At 54.0% G+C, this 23,335-nt stretch overlaps 1 protein-coding gene across 1 annotated transcript; it reads left to right on the top strand.

The window, feature by feature from the left end:
- Positions 1–2,849: 2,849 nt before the first annotated feature.
- Positions 2,850–22,733, top strand: CDHR1 (cadherin related family member 1). Its single transcript, XM_028098992.2, has 17 exons — positions 2,850–2,904; positions 3,541–3,636; positions 4,632–4,777; positions 5,778–5,828; positions 6,983–7,072; positions 8,271–8,357; positions 9,510–9,626; positions 10,687–10,830; positions 12,585–12,663; positions 14,149–14,249; positions 16,813–17,016; positions 17,514–17,666; positions 19,181–19,345; positions 19,841–19,908; positions 20,433–20,661; positions 21,297–21,554; positions 22,197–22,733. The coding sequence occupies exons 1-17, from the start codon at positions 2,850–2,852 to the stop codon at positions 22,731–22,733; spliced, it is 2,580 nt and encodes an 859-aa protein (XP_027954793.2).
- The last annotated feature ends 602 nt before the right edge of the window (positions 22,734–23,335 follow it).

Below are 23,335 nucleotides of genomic sequence, written 5' to 3'. Positions count from 1 at the left end.
CAGGGGTAATAGACATGTGGAGGATAGGGTGACATGTGTCTGAGGCTGCCCAGGGTCTGCAGGTGAGGGCCAAGCTCTGTGTCTCACAGGAGGTGAGCCCTTCCCAGCTTATGATACACTGAGCCCTCCACAGAGCCTCTCATTCCTCTGCGCTAAAGATCAAGACCATGGTGAGAATCTCCGTGAAGAACTGCTGTTCTCCCAGGTTCTCAAATGCTTTGTGGACAGGGATAGATCTACAGTGGCGCGCTTGTCCCAGTTTACCCCAGACCTTCCTAGTTTTAGCACTGAATGTCCCACATCCCTGGAAACCCCCTCAGTCCCAGGCAAACCAGGACAGCTAGTCATTCTAGCAGATCTGAGCCTGTACAGTTGAAGGGGGATGGCCCCTTTAAGGAAAAAAAATATATATATAAACTGCAAATAAAATTAAGGCTACAGAAGAGACGTGTGAGCCAGGGTCCCAGGCCCTGAAGCTTCAGTAACTTCATGGTCATCTCCCTCTGCCACCAAAAGTTTCAACTTTTTATGCAGCAGGCCCAAACTGGATGTGACTCTAGGCTCTGTCCCTCACTGGCTGTGTGAAGATGGACAAGTGACTTACCCTCTCTGTGCTTTACTTCTTCTTTTCCAAAGCAGAGACAATCGCATCAGAAGAGATCATACTGCTTACACAAGATAATAGAGGTGACAACACACACACACACACACACACACACACACACACACACACACACGACATGTGGGGGTACCCCTTCAGTATCCCTCTCCAGTGCAAGTCTGTTGACTGAACTGAGGCCAGAGAAGTCAAGTGATAAGGAAGTAGGCAGACAGGACACAGGGAAAGCTCAGCCCACTGGCAAGATGTTTGCCCCAGGACACCGTTGCTGCCTCCAGCACACTGAGTGATCCACAGAAAGCCTCAGTCTCCTTATCTCTATGGAGACCTGTGGAAACTTGCTTTGGCCTTGTCCCAGCCTTTTGTGACAGAAAGATACAGAAATGTCTGTGCAATTTAATGTGCATTTTCCAGGGTCACCTGGGTGGCTCGGTTAGTTAAGCATCTGACTCTTGGTTTTGGCTCAGGCTGTGATTTCAGGGTCCTGATCTCAGGGTCCTGAGATGGAGACCCAGGTAGCAGTCGGCTCCATGTTCAGCGGGGAGTCTGCTCCTCTCAGTCTGCCTCTCCCCCAGCTTGCCCACACATGCGTGCTCTCTCTCAAATAAATATTTAAAAAAAAATAAAGTGCATTTTCCAGCCAAAGGGCCAAACTCATGGGGATTCAAGGAGAAGGGTTCTGATTAAATGGGCCTGAAAATTGCCCAACACTCTGGGACTACTGATTCATCTCCTTGTCCTGAATCTCTATCTCTTGCTAACAGTAGATCAAGGAGGGCTGGCCCAGGGGCATAGGTGACGTTCTGCTCTGATGAAGGCCCCTGCGGAGGAATATCAAGACCCCAGTCAGGGAGGCCTCTCCAGGAGGCACACAAAGGGTCTCCTCGGTCTGTGAACACACCCTTCCAAGACCATCCTGGGACATGATCAAGCTTGGGCCTGAAGTGACCTCCTTGTGCCCCCTGTGAGTAGAAGGGACCAGGCTGCTTCTCCATTCAACCAAACTCCAATATCAGAGCAAGAGAATGAGGGTCCAGTCCAGGGAAATCTACCAACAACCAAGAAGGTTTCTAAGCTTACCTGCTTCTCCTACTTTTTAGCATCCAGGGCCCCCATAGCAGCACCTTGCTTTGACTAAATATCCTTCGGGGATAGGGAGCTCACCCCTCCCGGGGGCAGTCCATATGTGTGCTGGCCAGCTCTGTTGGCAAGTCTGTCCCAGGGAGGGGCTTGATTCTGCCTTCAGGCCATTCATCCTTCCTTACAAGGCTTGAGTGGGTCTGCTACTTCTCCCTTGGCACCCACTGGACACTGGGAGTGACAATAGGGATTGAGACCAACCTGCTACCTGATAACTTCTGCCTCCCACCTTAGTGGTGACTTGAACACACACCCCCACCCCTGCTGCCTACCACATATGTGGACCCCCACTAATGATCACACTAGCTAACTATCCCACCCGCTAGGACAGCTGGGTTGGCCTGGGGGGGCAGGACAGGAAAGAGTTGGGATCCCAGTAAGGTGGGCCTGATAACCCCTCCCCATCTGCTCCTCACCCTACAACAACCCTCCTCTTTGTCTCACCCCCACCCCAAGCCTTCAGAGGCACTATCCCTGGAACCCCACCCCCCCACACCAGTGGATCCACCCCCTTCTGCACATTCCACCTCTAGGGAGGGACCCCTCTAGACTCAGGCTGGGCTGTTCCCTGCCAAACTCCCTCAAAGTCACAGTGGATGATCATAAAAAGGGAAACCTCCTGGGAAGCCCAGGCCCACCAGAACTTGGAGACCCCGAGAAGCCCCAATTTTCCAGTGCCCTGCTCAGGGCCCCCTCCCCAGTGGTCCTCCGGGCTGCGGAGCTGGGGACCCCTCGGCGCCTGCGCTCGAGACCTGGGCAGAGGGGGGCGTGGTAGGGAGAGGGGTTCGCCGCCACCCCTCCCGGCGCCTCCCGCGGCTGAGAGCCGGTGCCCTCACCTCCGCGCGCACTAATTGGTCTCATCTGGCGGCCAGCGGGAGCGCTCCAGCCGCGCGGATCCGAGCGGTGTCATCCGCTTAGCGCCCTCGCGCCACCCAGCGCCCCCGCCCCGCGCCCCTCCCGCCGCCGCCGCCGCCGCCGCCGCCGCCGCCCCCGCCGTGGGTCGTCTCTGCCCTCCGCGCTGCCCGGGGCATGCTCCGCGCTCCTGCGCCCGGCCGGGCTGCGGCGAGCGACACTCTCCGCCCGCGGAGACATGAGGCGCGGCCCAGGGGCCGCCCTGGCCCTGGGGCTGCTGCGCCTCTGCCTGGGTGAGTGGCCGCGGGCCCCCGAGCGCCGGGTCGGGGCGATGCGCGGGTGCCGGCACTGCCCGGGTGGCCGGCCGAGGGAGAGCTCCGGGCCGCTCACTTCCACCGTGGGACTCGGGCGTGCGGGGGGAGTGGGGGGGGGAACGGACGGGGCGGGTTGGGGTGATCCTTCCAGCTGCCGGGCTTGGCAGGTAACCTGGAGACCCCCGATTTGGGGCCAGGACCCCCGCTGCCCTCGGCTTCTTCAGAAGCAAGGTGGGAGGTTTGGTGGCTGCTCTGAAGGCTGCTGGGGCAGAGAAGGGTGTCCCAGCTCCCAGTGTGACCTTGGCCAGGGCCTGGCCCCTCTCTGGGCGCGGGGTTCCCAGTCTGTCCATTGGTGGGTTGAGATTGGCCGCTGCCTGGGTTCTAAGTGCCCCAGATGGTGCAAGCCCCTGACAAGCCCCTGACAAGCCCGAGCCAAGCCTGAGCGGGAGGAGGTGGTGGTGGAGAGACCCTCTCCGCAGCTCCCAGCCCAGTCTGTCGGTGTGCTGGGGTTGGGGAGGAGACTGCCAGCCTGGGCAGACTAAGACCAGACATGTGACCATGCAGGTGTGAAGCTGTCCCACCCTGTGTCCGTGCTTCTGCCTGTTCTCTTCCTAGCCCAGGCCAATTTCGCCCCGCACTTCTTCGACAATGGGGTGGGCAGCACCAACGGAAACATGGCCCTGTTCAGCCTCCCGGAGGACACCCCTGTAGGTGAGTAGCCCTGGTCCTGGCCCTGGCCCCCTATTGGTTTCCCGGAGGGTGGCCCACATTCCCCTGGACACAAGGACTGAACCCGTGACTCCTCTGACCCTATGGAGACACCCAGTGCCAGGCTGTGGGCCCTCCCGGGGCACCCTGTTTGTGCTCTGAATTCCCCAGGGCAGTTGCAGGAAAGGAGGTCACGGCTGTCATGGAGACTTAAGCCGAGCCAGTCCTGGAGACCCGACTGTGGGCCCAGAGACAGGGCCACCCCCAGACAGCAGGCAGCAGTTGGCAGTGTGATGATAACCCCTAGGCTTGGCCACAGCACTGCCCCTTACTCACTGTTGTGACCTTGAGCAAATATACTTACCTCCTGGAGCTTGGGAGCTTCGAAGGCTTTAAACAGGCCTAAGAACCTCCAGCTTGCTGGGATATGCGTGAGAAAGGGCAAAGGGGAAAGAGGAGATTCTCCCTGCTTCCCTCTCTCTCTCTCTCTCTCTCTCTCTGGGTTGGGACCCCTGAGCAGAGGATAGCAGTGTAAAAGACGCACCTACTCAGAAGTCCCTGAAGAACCAATCCAGACATGGGGGCACGATGCTGCATCATGGGTCACCCCTCCTGCCTTAATGCTGCCTCCCTTTTGTCCCATCCCCCATACCCAGGGAACCCTAGTCTCGGCTCCTGGGACAGGAATCGATACTAGACAGAGGCCCTGGAGTTAGGCACAGCAGACCTGAAACTCCTCTATAATCTGTATTATGGATTACAATCCGTACAGTGGCTGATACTAACATCTCACCGACAGTTATGTAGAATAATGATAGAGGGTGGGAAGCAGCCCACAGGGGTGAGGCCTGCAGCCAATGCTCACTCCAGGGCGGGACTTTTAGCACTGGATTGAATACCCACCTTATAAACAGCTGAATCCTTGGTCCCGAACAGATGCCACTTTTAGGAAAAGTTGGGTCCCAGATTCTAGTCTCCCCTTCTGTGTCTCCTTCCAGGTTCTCATGTATATACTCTAAATGGGACAGACCCCGAGGGAGACCCTGTCTCCTACCACATCAGCTTTGACCCCAGCACTAGAAGTGTCTTTTCTGTTGACCCCAATTTCGGAAACATCACCTTGGTTGAAGAGCTGGACAGAGAGGTATGGAGAGGTGTGGGAAGTGCTGTCTCCCAGGTGTGCAGACAAACCTCTGTGGGCTGGAAGTTTCCCTAGAGGTCATCCCTGGAGAGGTCCTGTAAGCCACAGAAAACTGACAGCAGATCAGGGCTAGAAAGAGTCTTTTTTTTTTTTTTTAATATAAGCTCTACATCCAACACGGAGCTCGAACTCATGACCCCAGGATAAAGAGTCGCATGTTCTACTGACTGAACCAGCCTGGGAAAGAGTGGTTTAGAGAGTGGGTCTGAGTTTGGTAAACCTCTACTCCTCCATCGCTCTGCACCTTTCTGAACCTACGGGTGCCAGGGCCTGAGCTACATTTCTCTTTTGAGACCCCACACCAGGCTGCTGGGCCTCGCGGACCACATAACTGGACCTCCACCATGGGCTTACCTCCAGCTCTGGTCCGATGGCCGACTCCACCTGCTGCAGGCCAGGGTAGAGAAAGGAAAGGTGGGTCTCAGAGGCTGCTGTAGGGACCCCGAAGTGGAAGTGTCATCGTGTACCCCTCCCCGGCACCCCGGGGGCCTGCTGACCTCAATACCCTCCTCACTGAGGTCCCACCATGGGCTAGGGAGTGCTTGAGATACTGCAGACCTGGACCGTGGAATACAGAGAGAGGTGTGGGAGAGATGAGGAGAAGGAAGAAAAAAAGGAAACCCCAGCTCCCTGGGGCGTCCAGCACACTAGATTAGCATCTGTCCTCATTCTAGCAGTGGAACATTCTCTCTCAGTGCCTCAATACTACTGTGGATTTATGAGAACCTCTGATGGGCTGAGACCCTCTGATGGGCTGAGACAAGGTCTCAAGCACAGCCAGAGGCAGCTTTTGGTCACCCTGCCTTGCACCGGGACTCCTTTGAAATGCCCAGGTCTGCTCTGGTGGGCTCCATGGGGGCAGGGAGAGCCTCCCCCCCACCAGCCTCAGGGTCCCCAGGTACATCAGACTCCCAGGCACTCATTCAATCCTTATGCTTTACAGAGGGAGGATGAGATCGAAGCCATCATCAGCATTTCGGATGGCGTGAATCTGGTAAGTGTGCCCCTGAGCCAGCCCCCTGGCAGTACTCACTCCCTGGGCTTGCCCACAGTTCCTTCTCCCTCCTAGGGGCTCTCTGGCAAATCTAAGCCGAGGCCCATCAAGATCTGCTCCAACATGCCCCCAGGACAGGGCTGCACCAGGGGAGGCAGTGGGGATGCTTTCCCGTCTGCCTCCTCCGACCAGCTCCTGCCCAGTCACCCAGACCTGGTTGCCCCTTTACCTCCTTCCCCACAGACACCACTTCTGCCCGGCCCTCATCACTGCTTGCCAGGGTGAGTGATCTCAAGGGTTCCCCAGCTTCCAGGCTACCTGACCCCAATCCATCTCTGAAGTTCAGCCAGAGCCATCACCATGAAACGTTAGACCTGGCCAGAGCCGGCTGTGAAAATACTCACAGCAGGCCCCACTGCCCTCGGGATGTAGTCCAAGCCCTAGTTTGGCACTCAGGGCTCCGCATTCGTCACTATCTGCCTTGCCCACCTTCTCTCCCATATTCACCCTCCCAACCATCTAGCCCCAGATCTGCTATGTCCTCTGAACTCGCCACACATATCGCTCCTCTTTGCCTTTGCATGTGCTGTTCCTTCTTCCTGGCATACCTTTCCACCTCTTTCCCTCTCTCCTGACAAACTCCTGCAGAGCTTAAATCTCACTCCTCTGTGAAGCCTCCCTGCTGTCCTAACCACTGGCTGGGCTAGATGCCTCTTCTCGGGGCCTCTGGAGACAGCCTCCTAAACCATGTACCCACAAACCTAAGGGGTGCATTTACCTAGGCCATAGTGCCCCCAGAGTCATATAGCACAGGGGCCCTGCCCACAGTGCCTGGCATGCCACTGTTAGCACCCTGCATGAGATCACCACCTTTCTTTTATATGAGGATTTGTTCTGCCATCCCATTCTGCAAAACACACACCATCAGATCGTGTCTTCTGTCTCTGGGACGGACCACAGTGCTTGGCACCAAGTGGTTGCTTCATAGTGTTTGTTGTATGAATGAATAAAAGGAGGAAGGAAGGAGGGAAGGAAGGGATGAAGAAGGAGAGACACCAGGCAGAGACATACACCTGGGGTATTAGAGGCCACTGTGCCTGTATTGCCCAGAAAGTCTCACTGCCCCAGCTCCTGTCCGCTTTGCCCCTTCTCAGGTGGCAGAAAAAGTCATGATCCTGGTGACGGATGCCAATGATGAGGCCCCCAGTTTCATCCAGGAGCCCTACGTGGCCCAGGTTCCCGAGGTAAGCAAGAGGCCCCGAGGTGGAGCCCGTGCCTTCCCGCCCTGACGCCCTCCCGACCCTCTGGGCTGCCCTGTGACCTGCCCCAGGAGGCCGGCCCCAGCGTGAAGAGCACCTGCTCACTGCCCTCCGGGGGGCCCTCCCCTTCATGTCCTCCCCTCACCTCTGCCTCCATCCCCTCACACATCCATTTTTATCCACAGGGGTGTCCATTTACCGTTTTCCATTTAAAACCATAATGTATGTTTATGGTGGAAATGTGAAATATATAGAAGAGTAGGAAAAAAACGAGTTTCAAAAATCACCCTCCATCCCTCCAGCTTGAGACAACATTGTCAAATTTTGGTGCTGTTCTTTTGAGTCATTGTGGGATTACTGGATTCATTTTGTTTGTTTTATTTGCATAACTGTGATGATACTAAACATACGCTTTCTGTATGCTGTTTTTCGCTTAATTTACAACATAAGCATTTCCTCAGTAATTGTAAAGTTTAGGTAACTGTCATTTTAATAGCTTCCATTTAGTGCATATTCCATCATTGACTGAACTAGTCCTCTACATTTGGACATTTAAGATGCTTTACATTTTTGCTGTCATAAGAAACGTAAAATTCTGAACATTAACGTAAAACCTCCATATAGCTAATTAGAATGATTTCCTTAAGATCTGGCCCAAGATGTGACATGACAAGGCTGAGAGCATGAGCTGCCTTAGTAGCCCTTGCTGGCTCTCTCCCCTAGGATGTGGGCGGGGCTTTGTCTCCCCATCCCTCACCAACACTGGGGAGTCTCGAATTTTTTAATGTTTGCTGATTGAGTAGGAGAAATATACTTCATTTTGGCTCTGAATGGTATGTACGTGATCCCTGGTTATGTGGAATGTGTCTATTAACCATTTCTCCATTTCATATTTAAACCCTTTGTCTACTTGGAGTCTTCGTTTTGGAGGATGGAGGATGTCCGTTTGTCCCTTTCTTTCCCCTTTCCTTCTTCCCTGAACCCACTGTGACTTTGGCACGTCTCCTCCACGGCTGCCTCTCTCCAGTGGGGTGCTCCCTGGTTAATCATCACCTTTTCACCTCTTTTTAGCCCTTCACTCCCTGGCTCCACCTCTCTATGGCTCCCTTACCCCCAGTCCCCTGAGCATTGTGTCACTGCCCTGGAACTGACCCCACCCCCCACTATGGCTGTGACCTCTCAGGACATACCTGCTGGGAGCAGCATCATTAAGGTGCATGCAGTGGACAAGGACGCAGGCTCTGGAGGGGCTGTCACCTACTTCTTGCAGGTAAGGTCCCTACCAGAGACCTGGGCTAGAGGGGACACCTGGAGGGCCACCACCTCCATCACCAAGGCCCTGAGTCAGCCTCCACTATTCCTGACGATTGTGAAAGACGTCACTTCAGCTCCACCTGCCTGGGCTGGGCCGGTGGGGACATGAGAGGAGCGTGGGTGGAAGCCGTCTTCCCTTGACCGGCCCACCCTGGCTCCCTCTCGGTTCCCTGCCACCTTCTCCCTGGGTCTCCAGGACCCTCAACTCTCTCCCCTGAAACCCCTTCCCCAGGAGAGGGCTGGGCGCATTGCACCCACACAGGGTAGAAAAACTTCCCTGGGCCTAGAATTGTGGAGAGGAAAAAGGGCAGAGGGGGATCTGTCAGGAGGAACAGAGCAGTGACACACGCGCCCCAGCCCCGTCAAAGGCAGAGACCCCCTTCCCGCACCTCGTCCTCCTCTCTGGGCTCCTCAGGAACCCGCCGTGCCTCTCACAGCTGCGCCCCCGTGGCTGCTCCTCAGCCCTCCGAGCTTAGTCCCAGGCTCTCACAACTGTCAAGGCAGTACCGCCCGGTGGCTGACAACAGGGGTTCTGGAGAAATCCCCGGGCTCCACCTGTACTGGAAAGATTCCGCCACCTCCTCGTGGGGCCTTCAGCCCCTCATCTAGCTCTCCCAGCTCTCCTTCCTCACGTGCCGAACGGGAAAGGCACAAGTCCATCCTCATGGGTTCTTCTGGGGATTAAATACACGTAAAGCTCCACAACAGCTCGTGACACACAGTAACCCCTTTTCCAGCTTGAGGGTCACCCCCTGTCCCCACCCACCCTCCACCACCCCCCAAGCTGCCTGTGACTGGCCCGTAGTCCCTTACTTGCTGGGGTGGGAAGATCCTGAAGGCTGTCTCCACCACTGTGGCTTCTGAGCCCCCACTGCCTCTCTGCTGCTAAGTCTACCTGCTAGAAAGTCCAGGCCAGAGCTGAGCTGGAAGCTGGGCAGCAAGAAGGCCGGGGCCCTGCCGGGAGCACGCTGAGGGACGGGAGGGGGACCCGAGGGCCAGGGTTCCTGCGACAAAGGACGGTGAAGACCCCCTGTCAGTAAGCAAAGCGGCCTTTCCTGGGCTGGCCTGGGTCTCCCTCTGAGGACCAGCCTGCCCCTCACTCTTACAGAATGTGCAAGCCACCAGATTTGCCCTGGACCGCCACAGTGGCGTGCTGCGCCTCCGGGCAGGGGCCACACTGGACTACGAGAAGGCCCGGGCCCATTTTGTCACCGTGGTTGCCAAGGTAACAGAGAGGGAGGAAGGCGGAGCATCTGATCTTTCTTCAGCCTTTGTCAAGGGAAGCTGCCCTGCGGCTGGAACAGAGTTCGGTTCTGTAAGGGAGTGGGGGCGCTTTGGAGGGCTGAAGGTGTGATGGCAGTGGGGGTGGGGGTGCGGCTGATCAGAACCTCTGTTGATGTGGGCCCTGCCAGGACATGGACATAGTCTCCAGGGACGCTGGAGTGCGTGGGCTGGAGAGGGCATATTCCCTCCTGGAAGAGGGTGTACGCTCCATGAGGACTGACAGGCCAGCTTCCCCTTCGGAGGACCAGGCGGCCATGGCCTAGAGACCCATGCTCCCTCACATCCCCCACAGCCTGGCCTCTGGGCACCTCCCTGTCTCTGCCTGGGCTTGCTCACCTCACCTGTTCCTCTCTGTGATCCTTGGCTTCCTTATCTGCCCACCCGTGAGGCTGAGCTGAGTTCCTCAGACCTCTAAAGTGCGTCGTATGGGATCTGCAAGTCAGCAGGTGCTCAGCCAAGGTGGCCGCTCTGTCCCCTGAGGGCGGGAAACCCCAGCTGTCCCTCTGGGCCCAACATTCTCTTTTCCAGGAAAAGAAAGGCCCTCGCTGGTCACATATTGGCCACAGGCCAGCCCCCTGCAGCCCGTAGCCCCTGCCCGATAAGCCACGGGGGCCGGGCTCGCTGGGCACACACCTGCATCATGCAGGCTCAGGCGTGGGCCCAGGTCATGCTCTTAGTAGGTTCCCAGAAGGTGTTTGAGGCTTGGCTCCTGGTAGGTGGGAGAATGTTCTGACCCCCTCCTCCTCCTCTGCCATGGTTTCCCTGGAGTGAGAATTCACTCTTTTTTTTCCAAAGGAACACTTTTGAGTGAGCTGACTAAAACCTCCATGCATCCTCTCATTAAAATAACCCCTATGAGGTGGAAATGATCTCCAGGTGACACAGGACCAAACAGAAATCAGAGAGGGCAGCTGGTCTCAAGGCCAGGACGTGGCAGAAGCCAAATCGCACCGGGGGCCACCCAGAGCCCGACCCCCCTTCACTCTCTGATTCTTCCCCAGGATGGCGGAGGGAGGCTGCGAGGGGCTGACGTGGTATTCTCCACCACCACCACGGTCACAGTCAACGTGGAGGACGTGCAGGACATGGCCCCTATCTTCTTGGGCATACCCTACTATGGCTATGTATATGAGGACACCCTTCCGGTGGGTGGCTGGCCCCTCAGCCCAGCGTCCCCTCCAGACACCACAGCCCCGGGATCCCCTGTGGCTTGGCCCTGGGTCACCCTCATCACATGGCTGGCTCAGGCTCAGTGCATGAGCTTGTACTTTTGCCAGTGGGAGTGTAAGGGAGAAGAAGCAGGTCCTGGGGTGTGGAGCACCTGCTGGGCGCCAAGACTGCGACAGGCATTTCTTCACTCATTCAGACTTACTCTCATCCAGCTGCCAGTGTTCTGCCCCTCAAAAGGGCTGAGAAGAGAGGCTGGAAGGTGGTCCATTGCTTTTGGGTGGGGTGGGGCTTTTTCTACACCTTGTGTGGACGAAGAGGGTGAGGTTCCTTTGTGCCTCCCCAGCTCCAAGCTCATAGCCTGGGGTTGCTCAGACCAGTAGTTGTCCCGCAGGCCCAGTTCCAAGGATGGCCTCAGCTTCCTCCCCCTCAGTGCAGTCTTTGCCTCTGGTGTTGTGGTGACTATGCTTGTCTTCAGGCCTCTCAGGGAAGGTCCTATCCCTAGGACTGGCATCTAAGGCCCGGCCTCCCCTCCACCCCTGAGTCCTCACCAGCCTCCAAGCACCCAGCCCATGTCCCCACTGTGTCCTTAGCCTTTCCCTGAGACCGTCCCGCGGGCCTGACGCTCCTTGCCCTTGTCAGGCCAGCCCAGGCACTGTTTTCCTTGACATCTTTGGTTGAGATGGGAGCGCTCTTCTCCGTTCCCACGCTATGCACACCCCTCCTTGGGGTGCACCCACGTATTTACATGCCCCCTCACCTCAGGCAGACCTTGAGCTCCCCGGAGGCCGAGACCAGGCTGGAAGCAGACTTCACACAGCCACGGCTCAAGGACTCTGTGGAACTGAATTGCATTATCAATTTTCCTTTCCCTGAGTCTGATGATTCTAGACTTGATGAGATAATGAAAGCACTTACTGAGGACCGCTTACATGCTGGGCCCAAGCTACGATACTGCTTCTCCAGAAGCTGATGGCTGAGAGGTAGAGATGAGCACAGAGTGAGGGAGAAATGGCGGGCTCCTCTGGTGGGGGCCGAAGGCAGGGCTCGGGGGAGGCCAGCTGTCCTGCCAGGAGCTAAGAGTGGAAAGTGTTGCTGAAGGAGAGCAGGCAGCACTTGGACAGACAGGAAGCAGCCACGAGTGTGGATAAGCCGAGGAGAAGCGCCCGAGTAGGGGGCTTAGGAGGGCGCGGCAGGCTGACGTGGAGCGGGCTTGTTAGTTGTGCCATCCCTGCCCAAACCCTTCGAACAGCACCCCAGCCGGAGGCCCCAGGAAAACATCCTCGTTCCTGGACTTCACACTGGACCCCTCTGTGCCCAGCCCCTCTCTCACCTGTCTCTGACTCCCTCCCTGTACCTCTGAAGGCAAAAGGTGGATGAGGCAGTGAGGGTGAGGTTTGTTGGGGGCCAGACAGCGGAGGCCAGAGCTGAGTGTGGTGTGTGGGAAGGGAGGGGTGTGAGGGGGAGGCCCACTTGGGGGGGCCTGAGTGTCCCTGGGTGGCCATGTGTGAACCGATGTGGTGGGGAGAAGCCAGGCTCAGGCTGTCCCTCCAGCCCTGGGAGCCAGTGGGTGCTCCGGTCTCCCTGTAGAGCAGGTGTGGGGCCACACAGAGGCCTGGCCCTTTTCTTGGGTGGCAGTGGCACCTCCCCTCTGATGGGGGCAAGTATCTGGGGAAGGGGGAGCCCCAGCATCACCCACTGGCCTCAGGCAGCTGCTTCTGTCCCCCCGAAGGGCTCGGAGGTACTGATGGTGGTTGCCATGGATGGAGATCGAGGCAAACCCAACCAGATTCTCTACAGCCTCTTGAATGGTGAGTCTGGGGCAACTTTGGGGACAGGCCCATCGCTGGGCTAAAGCTCCTCCTTGCTGGGTGACCAGAGTGACCTGCCCAGACCTCTCTGGGTCCCCGTTTCCTCATTTGTAAAGCCAGAAGTACAAGATGTATTGTGGGGGGGGGGGTGCTGGGCCCCTCCAGGAGGTGACAAGTCTTCTTGGGCATGTGCTCTGGCTCCTGCTTGTCACTATGTCTAGCAACAGGGAGACAAGCATGGAGTGGGGGCACCGAGAGCAACATGGGTGGCACCAACTCATGTCCCTTCACCCTGGGCACACACCAGTTAACAAGAGGGGGTGGCAATGTGTCTTACACTTTTTAAAGTTACTGGGTTTTTTTTCTCATTACTTTTTTGGGGGGAGGGTAGGGGCAGAGGTTGAGGGAGAGAGAGAATCCTAAGCAGGCTCCACACCCAGCACAGAGCCCGGCATGGGGCTCAATCCCGTGACCCTGAGATCATGACCTGAGCAAAAACCAGGAGTCGGACGCTTAACTGACTGAGCCATGTAGGCACCCCTCTCATTCTTTCACATTTCTGGCCTAGAGCATATGGCTGAATTAAAAGAATTAAATGCAACGATGATACGACATTTCCTACTATTAGCCCTATATACGGATGAGAAAACTGAGCCTCAGAGAAGCTAAAGGGCCATCCCACATTCCCATTGGATTTGAACCTAAGTCTTCTGGCTCCAAGACTGTGTTCTTTGCACAACTGAGCAGCAACTAAGCAGGTCACGGTGGCCCCGGGTGGGTTCTGTGGCCCCCAGGAGCCAGTCCCCACAGGGTGGTTGCCTGATCACAGTCGTGCTCATGTCTGTGTGCTCTCATTCAGACCCCATCGCCTCTCCGGCCCTATCCCTAGGATATGCCTTGTGCACACTGTCCCTCCAGCAGCTCACGCATGCATGAATGTGGCACCATCACAAGCAGGCTCCTTTCCCCAGGCACACAGCCCCCCCCCCCTTGACGGCTCCCCATCCCCACCCCTCCACCTCTGCAGCCTTCCCACAATTACCCAGCACCCACCATCCCCATCTCTTCTCTCCTCTCCCTCGTCTGTTCCTCCTCCTGCAGCCTCTGCCTCTTTCTTCCCTCCCTCCCTTTCTCGCCTCTCTCTCCCCCTCCTTATCTCCCTGCCTGTGTGGCTGTTTGTCCCTCTTTCTTGGCCATCGCACACACAGGGCACATAAGAGAAGCCAGTTCTATGAAACCTGAAAGCCAGAGTCAGAAGTGAGTTTAAATCCCGGCTCTACACACGCTGTGTAATCGTAGACAAATAACTTAGCCCCTCTGAAACTCAGTTTCCTCATTGGCAAGATCCAGATGTTAGAATTACATTCTATAGAGCCTTCAGTGAGGGAATGCCTGAGGAGCATGAGGCCGCCTGCCTGGCCTGGCTCCCCTGCGCCTCCCATGGCTGTGTGTGCAACTGCAGGGCACATCTTTCCCCCTTGCCAGGGAGTGATGGAGACTTCGAAATTAATGAGACGTCTGGAGTCATCTCTGTCATGCAGAGCCCTGCCCAGCTCAGGAGAGAGGTGTATGAGCTGCATGTACAGGTACCTCTAGCTTGGCTTTCCTTCCTACCCTCCGGCTCTGGGAGATTCCAAAGGTGATGAGACCCAGCCCACTCCTACCACCCACCTTCCACCCAGGGAGGGAGCTAGATGTTGCTCCAAAGAGCACCTGTCTCACATAGCCTGTGTGAATCCTGCAGCAGACGCACACAAAGCCCCTGGAAAGGGGAGATGTGAATTCACAAGGAGGTAGGACTGAAGAAGCAAGGTCTTGAACATGGGTAGGACCCAGCAGGTGGAGATTGGTGGTGGGGGTGAGGGCGGACTGGAGGCAGCGTGGGCTAGGAAAGCCCCATGAGCCAAGGCTGGAGGGGAGAGCACATTGATGTACTAGGGTAACAGCAAGGAGTCATGGGGCTAGAGCAAAGGGTCCACAGGCAGCATGTAGACAGAGAAATGGTTGGATCTAGGCTGGGGCCAGAGGAGTGAAAGCCCTGAATATGAGATATAGTATTTTTCCTGGATCAGGGACAGTTTTATGGGCATGTGGTCTATGTAATTACACAGGCATCACCATTAGAAGGGTCCCATGCTGCCACATTCTGTCCAGTGTCCATTTAGCCATGGGCATAATGCTCTGCTCTTGCTGTCTTGAAATTCTTGATAATTTTTTAACAAGATTTTAAAACAATTTTTAACAAAAATTTTTGTTAAAAAATATTTTCATTTTTCACTGGGTCTGCAAATTATGTAGCTGGTCCTGCCCAAGAGCAGTAAAGAGCCATTGAAGGGTTTTGAGCATGATTAGAGTCTTGTTAAAAAACTCATTCTGTGTGCTTTAGACTGGCGGGGAAGGGGGCAGGGAGGGTTCTCAGATTTAAAGAGTTTGGCAAACAAAGATTTCCGGGACCTGGTCCTGGCGACAGGAAGTTAGTGTGTCTGGGAGAAACCCAGGACTCTGCACATTCTGAGCTCCCAAGTGATTTTGTGCACCAGTCCCAGCCTAGGGTTTGAGAACGCATGTCCCAACTTGAGTTTGGAGGGAACTGGACGAGAAGCAGGGAGGCAGAGCTATTAGTCAAGGTGATAAATCAAGAGGGCCCTTGGGGAGGAGGGGAGGTGGAACAGTAGAAACAGAGAAATTGCAAAATATGAAGGAGGCTGACTCCACAGAATGTGGCTGTGCGGGGTGAGGGAGGGGACAGGGCTGGGGCGTCTGGGGCGGTACCATGACATCAGGAGCACAGGAGAGGAGGCAGTCTGGGTAGGACGGGCCCTGAGAGTTTGGGTATACAGGTTTGGAGCCTGGGGAGACAGTGTCAGCATACGGCGGCTGTGGAAGCGTGGGTTTGGGTAATGGGATCACCCCGAGGATGGCTGTGGGGACACAGGAGCACTGGCTGAGGACACAGCTGTGGGCTCATTGAGGCTGAGTGAGGAGGGGGGTGGGAGCAGGTGAAGCCAACCCGGGAGAGATCAAGGAGGTAGAGAGGAGCCCGCACAGAGCAAAGTCACATTAGCAGAGGACACACAGGAGGGCGAAGGAGGTGACAGTGCTGCATGCAGCATGGAAATTAGTGTGAAGTATCTCAGTTGGGGATGGGCTGAGAACTGAGTAGGAATTAGGAAAAATAGGGGTGTAGGCTTCTGAGAAGGGCTTCAGGACAGCAGCTAGGCTGTGACGGAGTGGTGTCTGGGGAGCGGGAGTTTTAGAATAGGTAAGGCCAGAGCATGCTTATGGAACAAGGGGAGGGAGGTCCTTGATGGTATCTGTCACAGGGAGTGGTTCACATGGAGCCTGTGGATTCTCGGCCCCGGCTTTGTAGCCCCCCTTCCCTGCAGCCTTCCCATGGCTAAATGGACACTGGACAGAATGTGGCAGAGCTGGGATTTGAACCCATATCTGTCTGGCTGCAAAGAGGGGCCAGTGTGGGGAGATGGAAAGAGTGCTGATTAAGGAATCAGACACACCTGAATTCTTCCTGTTCCAGCTCTGCTACTCACTAGCTGTGTGACCCCAGGTGACTACTTCACCCCTCTGTGCCTCATCTGTGAAATGGGATCAGTACTAGCACTGTATTGTTGCCTGTGGCTGTTGTAACATTCCCACAAACTTAGTGACTTAAAACAGTGGCCGTGGGTCAGGATTCCAGCCTCAGCTTAGCTGGGTCCTCAGGTTCAAGGTCTCTCATGTAGCTGCCATCAAATTGTCAACTGGGCCTGGGTTCTCATCTGAAGACTCCGTGGGGGAAAGATCAGCTTCCAGGCTCACATGATTATGGGCAGGATTTAGTTCCTAGTGTGCTGTTGGCTAGAGGTTCACCATTAGCTCCTTGAGACATGAAGCCTCTCCAACATAGCTACTCATTTCATCAGAGCCAGCAAGGGGAAGAGTCTGCTAGAAAACAGAAGTTACAATCTACGTGGTCTAATCACTAAGTATGTCTCATCACCTTTGCCATGTGCTATCAGAAGTAAGTTGCTAGGGCAGGCCCCACTGAAAGAGAGGAAATTATACAAGAGGGTGAATACCTCGAGGCGGTGATCCGTGGGGCCATCTTGGAGTCTCCTGCCACACAGCAATAGCCACCTGTCCCCACCCCAGGTGACTGAGGTCAGCTCTTCAGGGATCCCAGCTGCCCAGGCCATGGTCCCAGTCACCATCAGGATCGTGGACCTCAACAACCATCCGCCTACATTCTATGGAGAGAGTGGACCCCAGAACAGATTTGAGCTGTCCATGTATGAGCACCCACCTCAGGGAGAGATCCTGCAGGGCCTTAAGATCACCGTCAACGACTCAGACCAGGTGTGTGGTCCTGCCCTCCACCTGTCTTCCAAGGGTCCTGAGCTGCGAGCTCATCAGCCTTCACTGCTTATGTGCCAGGGGCCTGGCGGGTCACAAAATGAATGAAACAAGAGAGTGTAACCGAGAGAGAGAGGTGGGGGAGAGTAGCTAACCAAAGACTCTCTGCTTAGCCTAATGACATTCACAATCAATTAAAAAGTAAAGCCAGCCAAACAAAAGCCCCTCTGAATTTGATCCTCCAGAGAGGTGTTGTGACCACTTCCCATCACCTCCTCTGCCCAGCAGAGGGCTAGGCTGTAAGTGTTTGTTACCCGGCTTAGTCTCCATAGCCTGCTAAATCTTTCTGATCCTCGATGGCCTGGCCGACAGAAAGAAAGAATAATACTCACCTGCCAGGGTTAAGGGCATAGGAACCCTCCTCGCTTAGCATGACTATCTAATGAGTTTCTGTTCTCATTCATCTTCCCCGTTGCCTTCCTCCAAACTCTGTCACCCAGGGAGCCAATGCCAAATTCAACCTGTGGCTGGTGGGACCTGGGGGCATCTTCCGAGTGGTCCCACTGACAGTCCTGAATGAAGCCCAAGTCACCATCATTGTGGAGAACTCAGCTGCCATTGACTTTGAAAAGTTCAAAGTGCTAACCTTTAAGGTAGGTGATGCTTTGCACCACCCTGAATTGGGGGGGGGGGGGTCCTAGGAGCTCATAGCAGCTCCTGGATTCATTCCTGAGGGGTCCCTGTCACCTCCTGCCCCTCCTTTATTCCTCTCAGTTTCTCTGCCCCTCCGGCTGACTGGGGAGCATGAGTGGGAGGTGGGAAGAGGGGAGGGTACAAGAGCCTGCTCTCACTGCTCACACAGCCTCACTGAGCCCCGGTCATAAATCATGACTGTCCCAGGAAAGCAAAGGCATCCAAGGTGCCATGTTAATAGATTGAGACAGAAATACTATTTGATTATCAAGATAGACATATTTCTCACATGCATTTGACATCTGTCATCGATTCTGGTAAAAACTTTAGCAGAAGATGAAAAAAATACTCCTTTGTATCTGTGATTGTTTAAAATTATGAACATATGTAAATAATGACTATCACATATAAACATAAATACTATATATTAATAGAAAGGAAAAACATACCTCATTGATATTATTTAAATGGTTATAATTATTTATAATTATATATACATACCACTACAGCGAACATCATGCTTAAAAGCGCAATTCTAAAAGCTTCCTATGAAGTCAGGAACAAATTGTGGATGCCTGCTATCACATTCTTTAGCACTATTCCTGGAGTAACGTTATTCCTCAGATAAAGAAAGGAAATAAGAGGTATGAACATTAGAAAGGAAGAGACAAAATTATCATTATTTGTAGGTGGTGTTATTGTTTGCTTAGACAAATCTAAGAAATGCTGGAAAAATAAACACAGCAAAGTTGCTAACATGATTGATTACAAACTTAATACACAAAATTTGAGAGTGTTCCTACATATGAAAAATAGCAAAGAGAATAATGGAATAAAAGATCCTCTTTTATAATAACTAAAAGATAAAGTTCCTAGGAATGAGGATAATAAGAAATATGCAGCGTCTAAATAACAAAAAGCACAAGAATTTAACAAAGAGATATAAAGAAAGCAAGAAATATAAAGGCGCCCCTTGTTTAAAAAATGCAAATTCTTATCAAGTGAATTAAGAATCCAATATCATTTCAACTAAGTCTTACCTGGAATTTCCTTTGGTGAAGTGGAGGGAGTTTAACGTAATTACACTGGTTTTTGTAGTTGGAGAAATAAACCTATAAGAATAGTCAGGAAAAGAGAAAGAAAGAATATGAGACAGGAACTTCCCTAACAAATATTAAATTATACTATATAACAAAATAATTTTTGAAATTGAAATTAAAAAGGAATATGCAAATCAATGGGATAAAAGAAATTGGCCCAAATACAACTGTAAGAACCGCAAGAAAGCAGGCCTTTCAAGACAGTGGGCCTTAGAGATGCCCCCTGCAGGTGGTGCCAGGCATCGCAGGCTGGAGACTGAGAGTAAAGGCAGAGCAAGGCAGGCTGGTGCTGGACCCTGCTAAGACAGAAGTGGGAAGGCTTTCTGCTTGGTGACCCCCGCCCAGACAAGCCTTTATTTTCTTTCCTTCCCCAGCTACTGGCCATTGAAGTGAACACTCCAGAGAAGTTCAGCTCCACAGCAGATGTTGTGATCCAGCTCCTGGACACCAACGACAATGTCCCCAAGTTTACCTCCCACTACTACATTGCCAGGATCCCTGAGAATGCGCCAGGGGGCTCCAACGTGGTGGCTGTCACAGTGTGTTGGGAATTAGCACGGGGACTGGGGCTGGGGTTAGGAGCCCCCACTGAAGGGGGCCTGATGAAATCAGACAAACCAGGGTTCCTGTTTGAATCGCAAAGCCCAAACTCATTAACTGTGTCCTTAGACAAGCTACCTGAACTCTCTGAGGCTCAGTTTCTTCTTCTGTACAATGGGGTAACAATACTTCTCAGGACTCTAAGGAGGACATAGGCATAAACCCTGAAGTCAGGGCACAGGACCCATCTTTTCCTTCGTCATTTACGAAGGAAGGATACATGCCTTCCAGATCTAAACCTTTTGGTTCCTCCCAACAGTTGAGACCTCCCGGATAGAAAGCTAGGGCTCTAGAGCAGTCCTTTAGATAAGTTTCTCCCCAGTTGGGTAACCCCAAATCCCCTTGTATTGCCATGGAAAGCAGCCCTCAGACACATGAGCTGCCAACATGCCCCGACAAAGGGCAGGGACCTCTAGGACCTTTCTCTCTTCCAGGCCGTAGATCCAGATACAGGTCCATGGGGCGAAGTCAAATACTCCATCTATGGGTCCGGGGCAGACCCGTAAGTAAATCCAGAATCCTGAACAGGGCCTCGGACAAGGGATTTGGGAGGCAGGGGGCAGAGGGGATCTGGGCGGAAGGCAGGAGGGACCTGGAAAGGATAGGACCTTGATTGGAAAAATAAGCACAAGCCCAAGGAGGGAAAGGGAAGCAGAGAGCCCGAGGCAAAGGTTCTGGGATCTGAGAGAAGAAGGGTCCTGGTCATGGCCTTGAGCTAGGGAGGGGCAGGCCCTGGGTGGAGAGGGTGAGTCTGAGCCCAGCTAAGTTCAAGGTTAATATGTGGATGAGTAGATGGATGGGCCTGCCTCCCACAGTCACACTGCAGGGTCAGGGAGATGATCAGGTGGGCCACTTTGGAGAAGCTGCATAATGCTTTGGAGGTAGGTCACTCCTGCAGGTGTGTGTGTGTGTGTGTGTGTGTGTGTGTGTGCGCCCGCACGCGCGCATGCATGCACACGCACTCATGCCTCTATGCACACTCCTGTGCTTGTGCACACCCAAGCCTGAGCTCCCTATGCCTGGCAGCTTCCTGATCCACCCATCCACCGGGATCATCTACACCCAGCCCTGGGCCAGCCTGGACGCTGAGGCCACGGCCAGGTACAACTTCTACGTGAAGGCAGAGGACATGGAGGGCAAATACAGCCTGGCTGAGGTGTTCGTCACTCTCCTGGATGTCAATGACCACTACCCTCAGTTTGGAAAGAGTATCCAGGAGAAGACAATGGTGCTGGGGACCCCAGTGAAAATTGAGGTGAGCTTTGAAAACAATGAAGCTTCCCTGAAAGCCTTGTTCTGGCTGCTGCAAGAGGCACTGTGGCATAAGAATTTATTTCAAAATAAAATTTATTGGCTTCCCACAATGAGCAGGGGTTTTTAAGGTACATTATATAGCCCCATGCTCACCTCAACCCAGAAATAACCTCTAAGAGAGAAGATATTATTGCCACTTTACAAAAGAAACGAGGCTCGGGGAGTTTAAGTGGCTTGCCTTTGTTCACACAGCTGGTTGGCCGGCTTTCAAAGCAGTGCTATGCAACACTGTCTTCCCGACGTGGAAGAAGAATGAACTCTGAAACCCACCACACTTGACTTTGAATCCCAACTCCCCTCCTTCTCTGTATCCATCCTTAAACAAGTTACTTAGCTTTTGTTTTTTTAATACCTACTGCCCAGACTTGTTCTGAGGATGGAATGGTGTAACACACGTAGGGGGCCTGGCACAGACCCTGGCTCATTCAATTCTTCTCCCAACTCCAGTTCACTCCAAGTAGGGCTTAGGACCATTTTCCCATCAACCCAGCAAGCCACATACGACTTATTGGTTTAGCCAGGGTATACAAGTGTCTTCCGTGAAGCCCAGCTCTGTCTGACCCTCCCCACACTCAGGCCACGGACCAGGACGCAGAGGAGCCCAACAACCTGGTGGACTATTCCATCACCCACGCAGAGCCAGCCAACGTGTTCGACATCGATGCGCACACGGGGGAGATCCGGCTTAAGAACTCCATCCGCTCCCTCGATGCCCTGCACAACATTACGCCTGGCGGGGACTTCACGTGGTCCCTAGAAGTGCAGGCCAAGGACCGTGGCTCCCCATCCTTCAGCACCACGGCCTTACTCAAGATTGACATCACAGACACTGAGGTGGGTACCAAGTCTGTGTTGGGAAGAGGGTCGGAGGATCAGCTCAGGCCTTGCTGCAGTGTGATCAGAGGAAGAAAGACCATCTCCAGTCTTCCTCCAAAAGACACTCAGTGCTAGCAAAGCCTGCCTGTGCCATCAGACACACAGGCTTTAGAATCAAGCAGAAATCCTTGTTTCAACACCTTTTAACACTTCCTTTCCTGTAAATTGGGATAGTGAAGGTTCCTTCACATGCGTGTTAAAAGGCAGAAGTAAAATCATGATGTGTAGTTCTCAGCTCAGTATCTGGCAGAAAATCATGACTTAAGGGAGCTCCTGATACATTTGGGCAGGCGAGGCCTTCCCTAACCAAAGGTAAGCAATACCCTAATCTCCCAAGAAAAGAGTCCAGCTAATGCAGGAGTTCTTAATCTGAAAAAGGTTGTTTGCATTATCCTCTCTCGGTGTGTATTTTTCTGGAGAGCTGCATGCATCACGTTTTCTCTGTGTGCATTTTTTCTGGACTGAAGCCCATAGTGCTAGTCGGATTCTCCAGGGATGCCTGACCCCAGAAAGATGGTTTTTAAACCATCAGGCTTCAGGGAGCAACTCCAAGGACTGGACAGAAGCCGCAGAATGCAAGGGGGTGGCTCTCTCTTCCAGATGCTGTCCCGAAGCCCCATGGCCACCTTCCTGATGCAGACTAAAGACAACCCCATGAAGGCTGTGGGTGTCCTGGCTGGCATCATGGCCATCATTGTGGCCATAACCGTCTTCATCTCCACCGCCACCTTCTGGCGTAATAAGAAGTCCAACAAGGTCCTGCCTGTGCGGCGAGTGCTCCGCAAGCGGCCCAGCCCTGCTCCCCGTGCCGTCCGCATCGAATGGCTCAAGTTCAGAAGGACCAAGGCTGCCGCCAAGTTTGTGCTCAGAGAGGATCCTTCCAATGAGAACTGCAACAACAACAGCCTAGGAAGCACACTGCCCCCCAAAGCCCCAGCTCCCCCTCCACCACCCACAGTGGCACCCAAGATGGGCACAGCCCCCTGGACTGTGCCTACAGTCTCTGGCTCACTCACCCCTCAGCAACCCCAACAGTCACCAAAACCCAAGGTGGGAAGCCCCATCCAATCAGCTCTGGTCTCTGAGCTCAGGCAGAAGTTTGAGAAGAAGGGTGTAGGTAATAAGGCTTACTTTTAGCATGTGTCCTGTGGACCCTCATTTCCCCAGCCCAATTGTCCTACTACTTGGACCATGCTCCCCACCACCTGCTCCTTAGGGTCACCTCTGTTTTGTACCATGATGTAAGCCCCATATCCACGGTTCTGGACATGCCTTAGATGAGGGATTTCTCTATTTATGGGCTGCAACTTGCAAATACTTCCTCATCACCCAGATTATTGGCACAGTTATGATGCTCCCCATTCCCCAGAGGCTGGGAATCAACAAAGAGCCAGCTCTGGGTGTCTTCTACTCACCAACCTCAGACCTCGCCGAGTCCCTCAGGTCCTCCTGCAGCCTCAGCATCCTCAGTGGAGGATCAGGGCCCTGGCAAGGCCAACCAGAACCTGGATCCTGAAGGCTCCCATTAAGAGCAGGAACAGGAAAAGGAGGTTCAGCCCTGGCTAAGGTTGTGGTCAGTGACCCTTGCAGGCTGTAGGAGAGCAAATGCATCAGGGCCGGGCAGTGATGCCCTGAAAACTCACGCCAACTGTGGGGCTGTTCCTCAAAGCCATTGGAAAGATGGAGGATGGTGTCTGGGCAGAGACCATGGGCCCCTGCTATATCCGCACGGGACCAGG

The sequence above is a fragment of the Eumetopias jubatus genome, unplaced genomic scaffold (assembly GCF_037043125.1).
Source record: "Eumetopias jubatus isolate StellerSeaLion01/CBP00866 unplaced genomic scaffold, mEumJub1_p1.0 scaffold_17, whole genome shotgun sequence".
NCBI lineage: Eukaryota > Metazoa > Chordata > Mammalia > Carnivora > Otariidae > Eumetopias > Eumetopias jubatus.
The sequence above is the reverse complement of the archived record's forward strand: the minus strand, read 5'-3'. Positions and strand labels throughout refer to the sequence as shown.

Coding starts and splice junctions, on each gene's coding strand:
- CDHR1 (XM_028098992.2), top strand. CDS start 2,850: ATGAGGCGCGGCCCAGGGGCCGCCCTGGCCCTGGGGCTGCTGCGCCTC. Junction 12,664..14,148: donor TCTCTACAGCCTCTTGAATG/GTGAGTCTGGGG, acceptor CCCCCTTGCCAG/GGAGTGATGGAGACTTCGAA. Junction 17,017..17,513: donor CCGTCAACGACTCAGACCAG/GTGTGTGGTCCT, acceptor TCTGTCACCCAG/GGAGCCAATGCCAAATTCAA.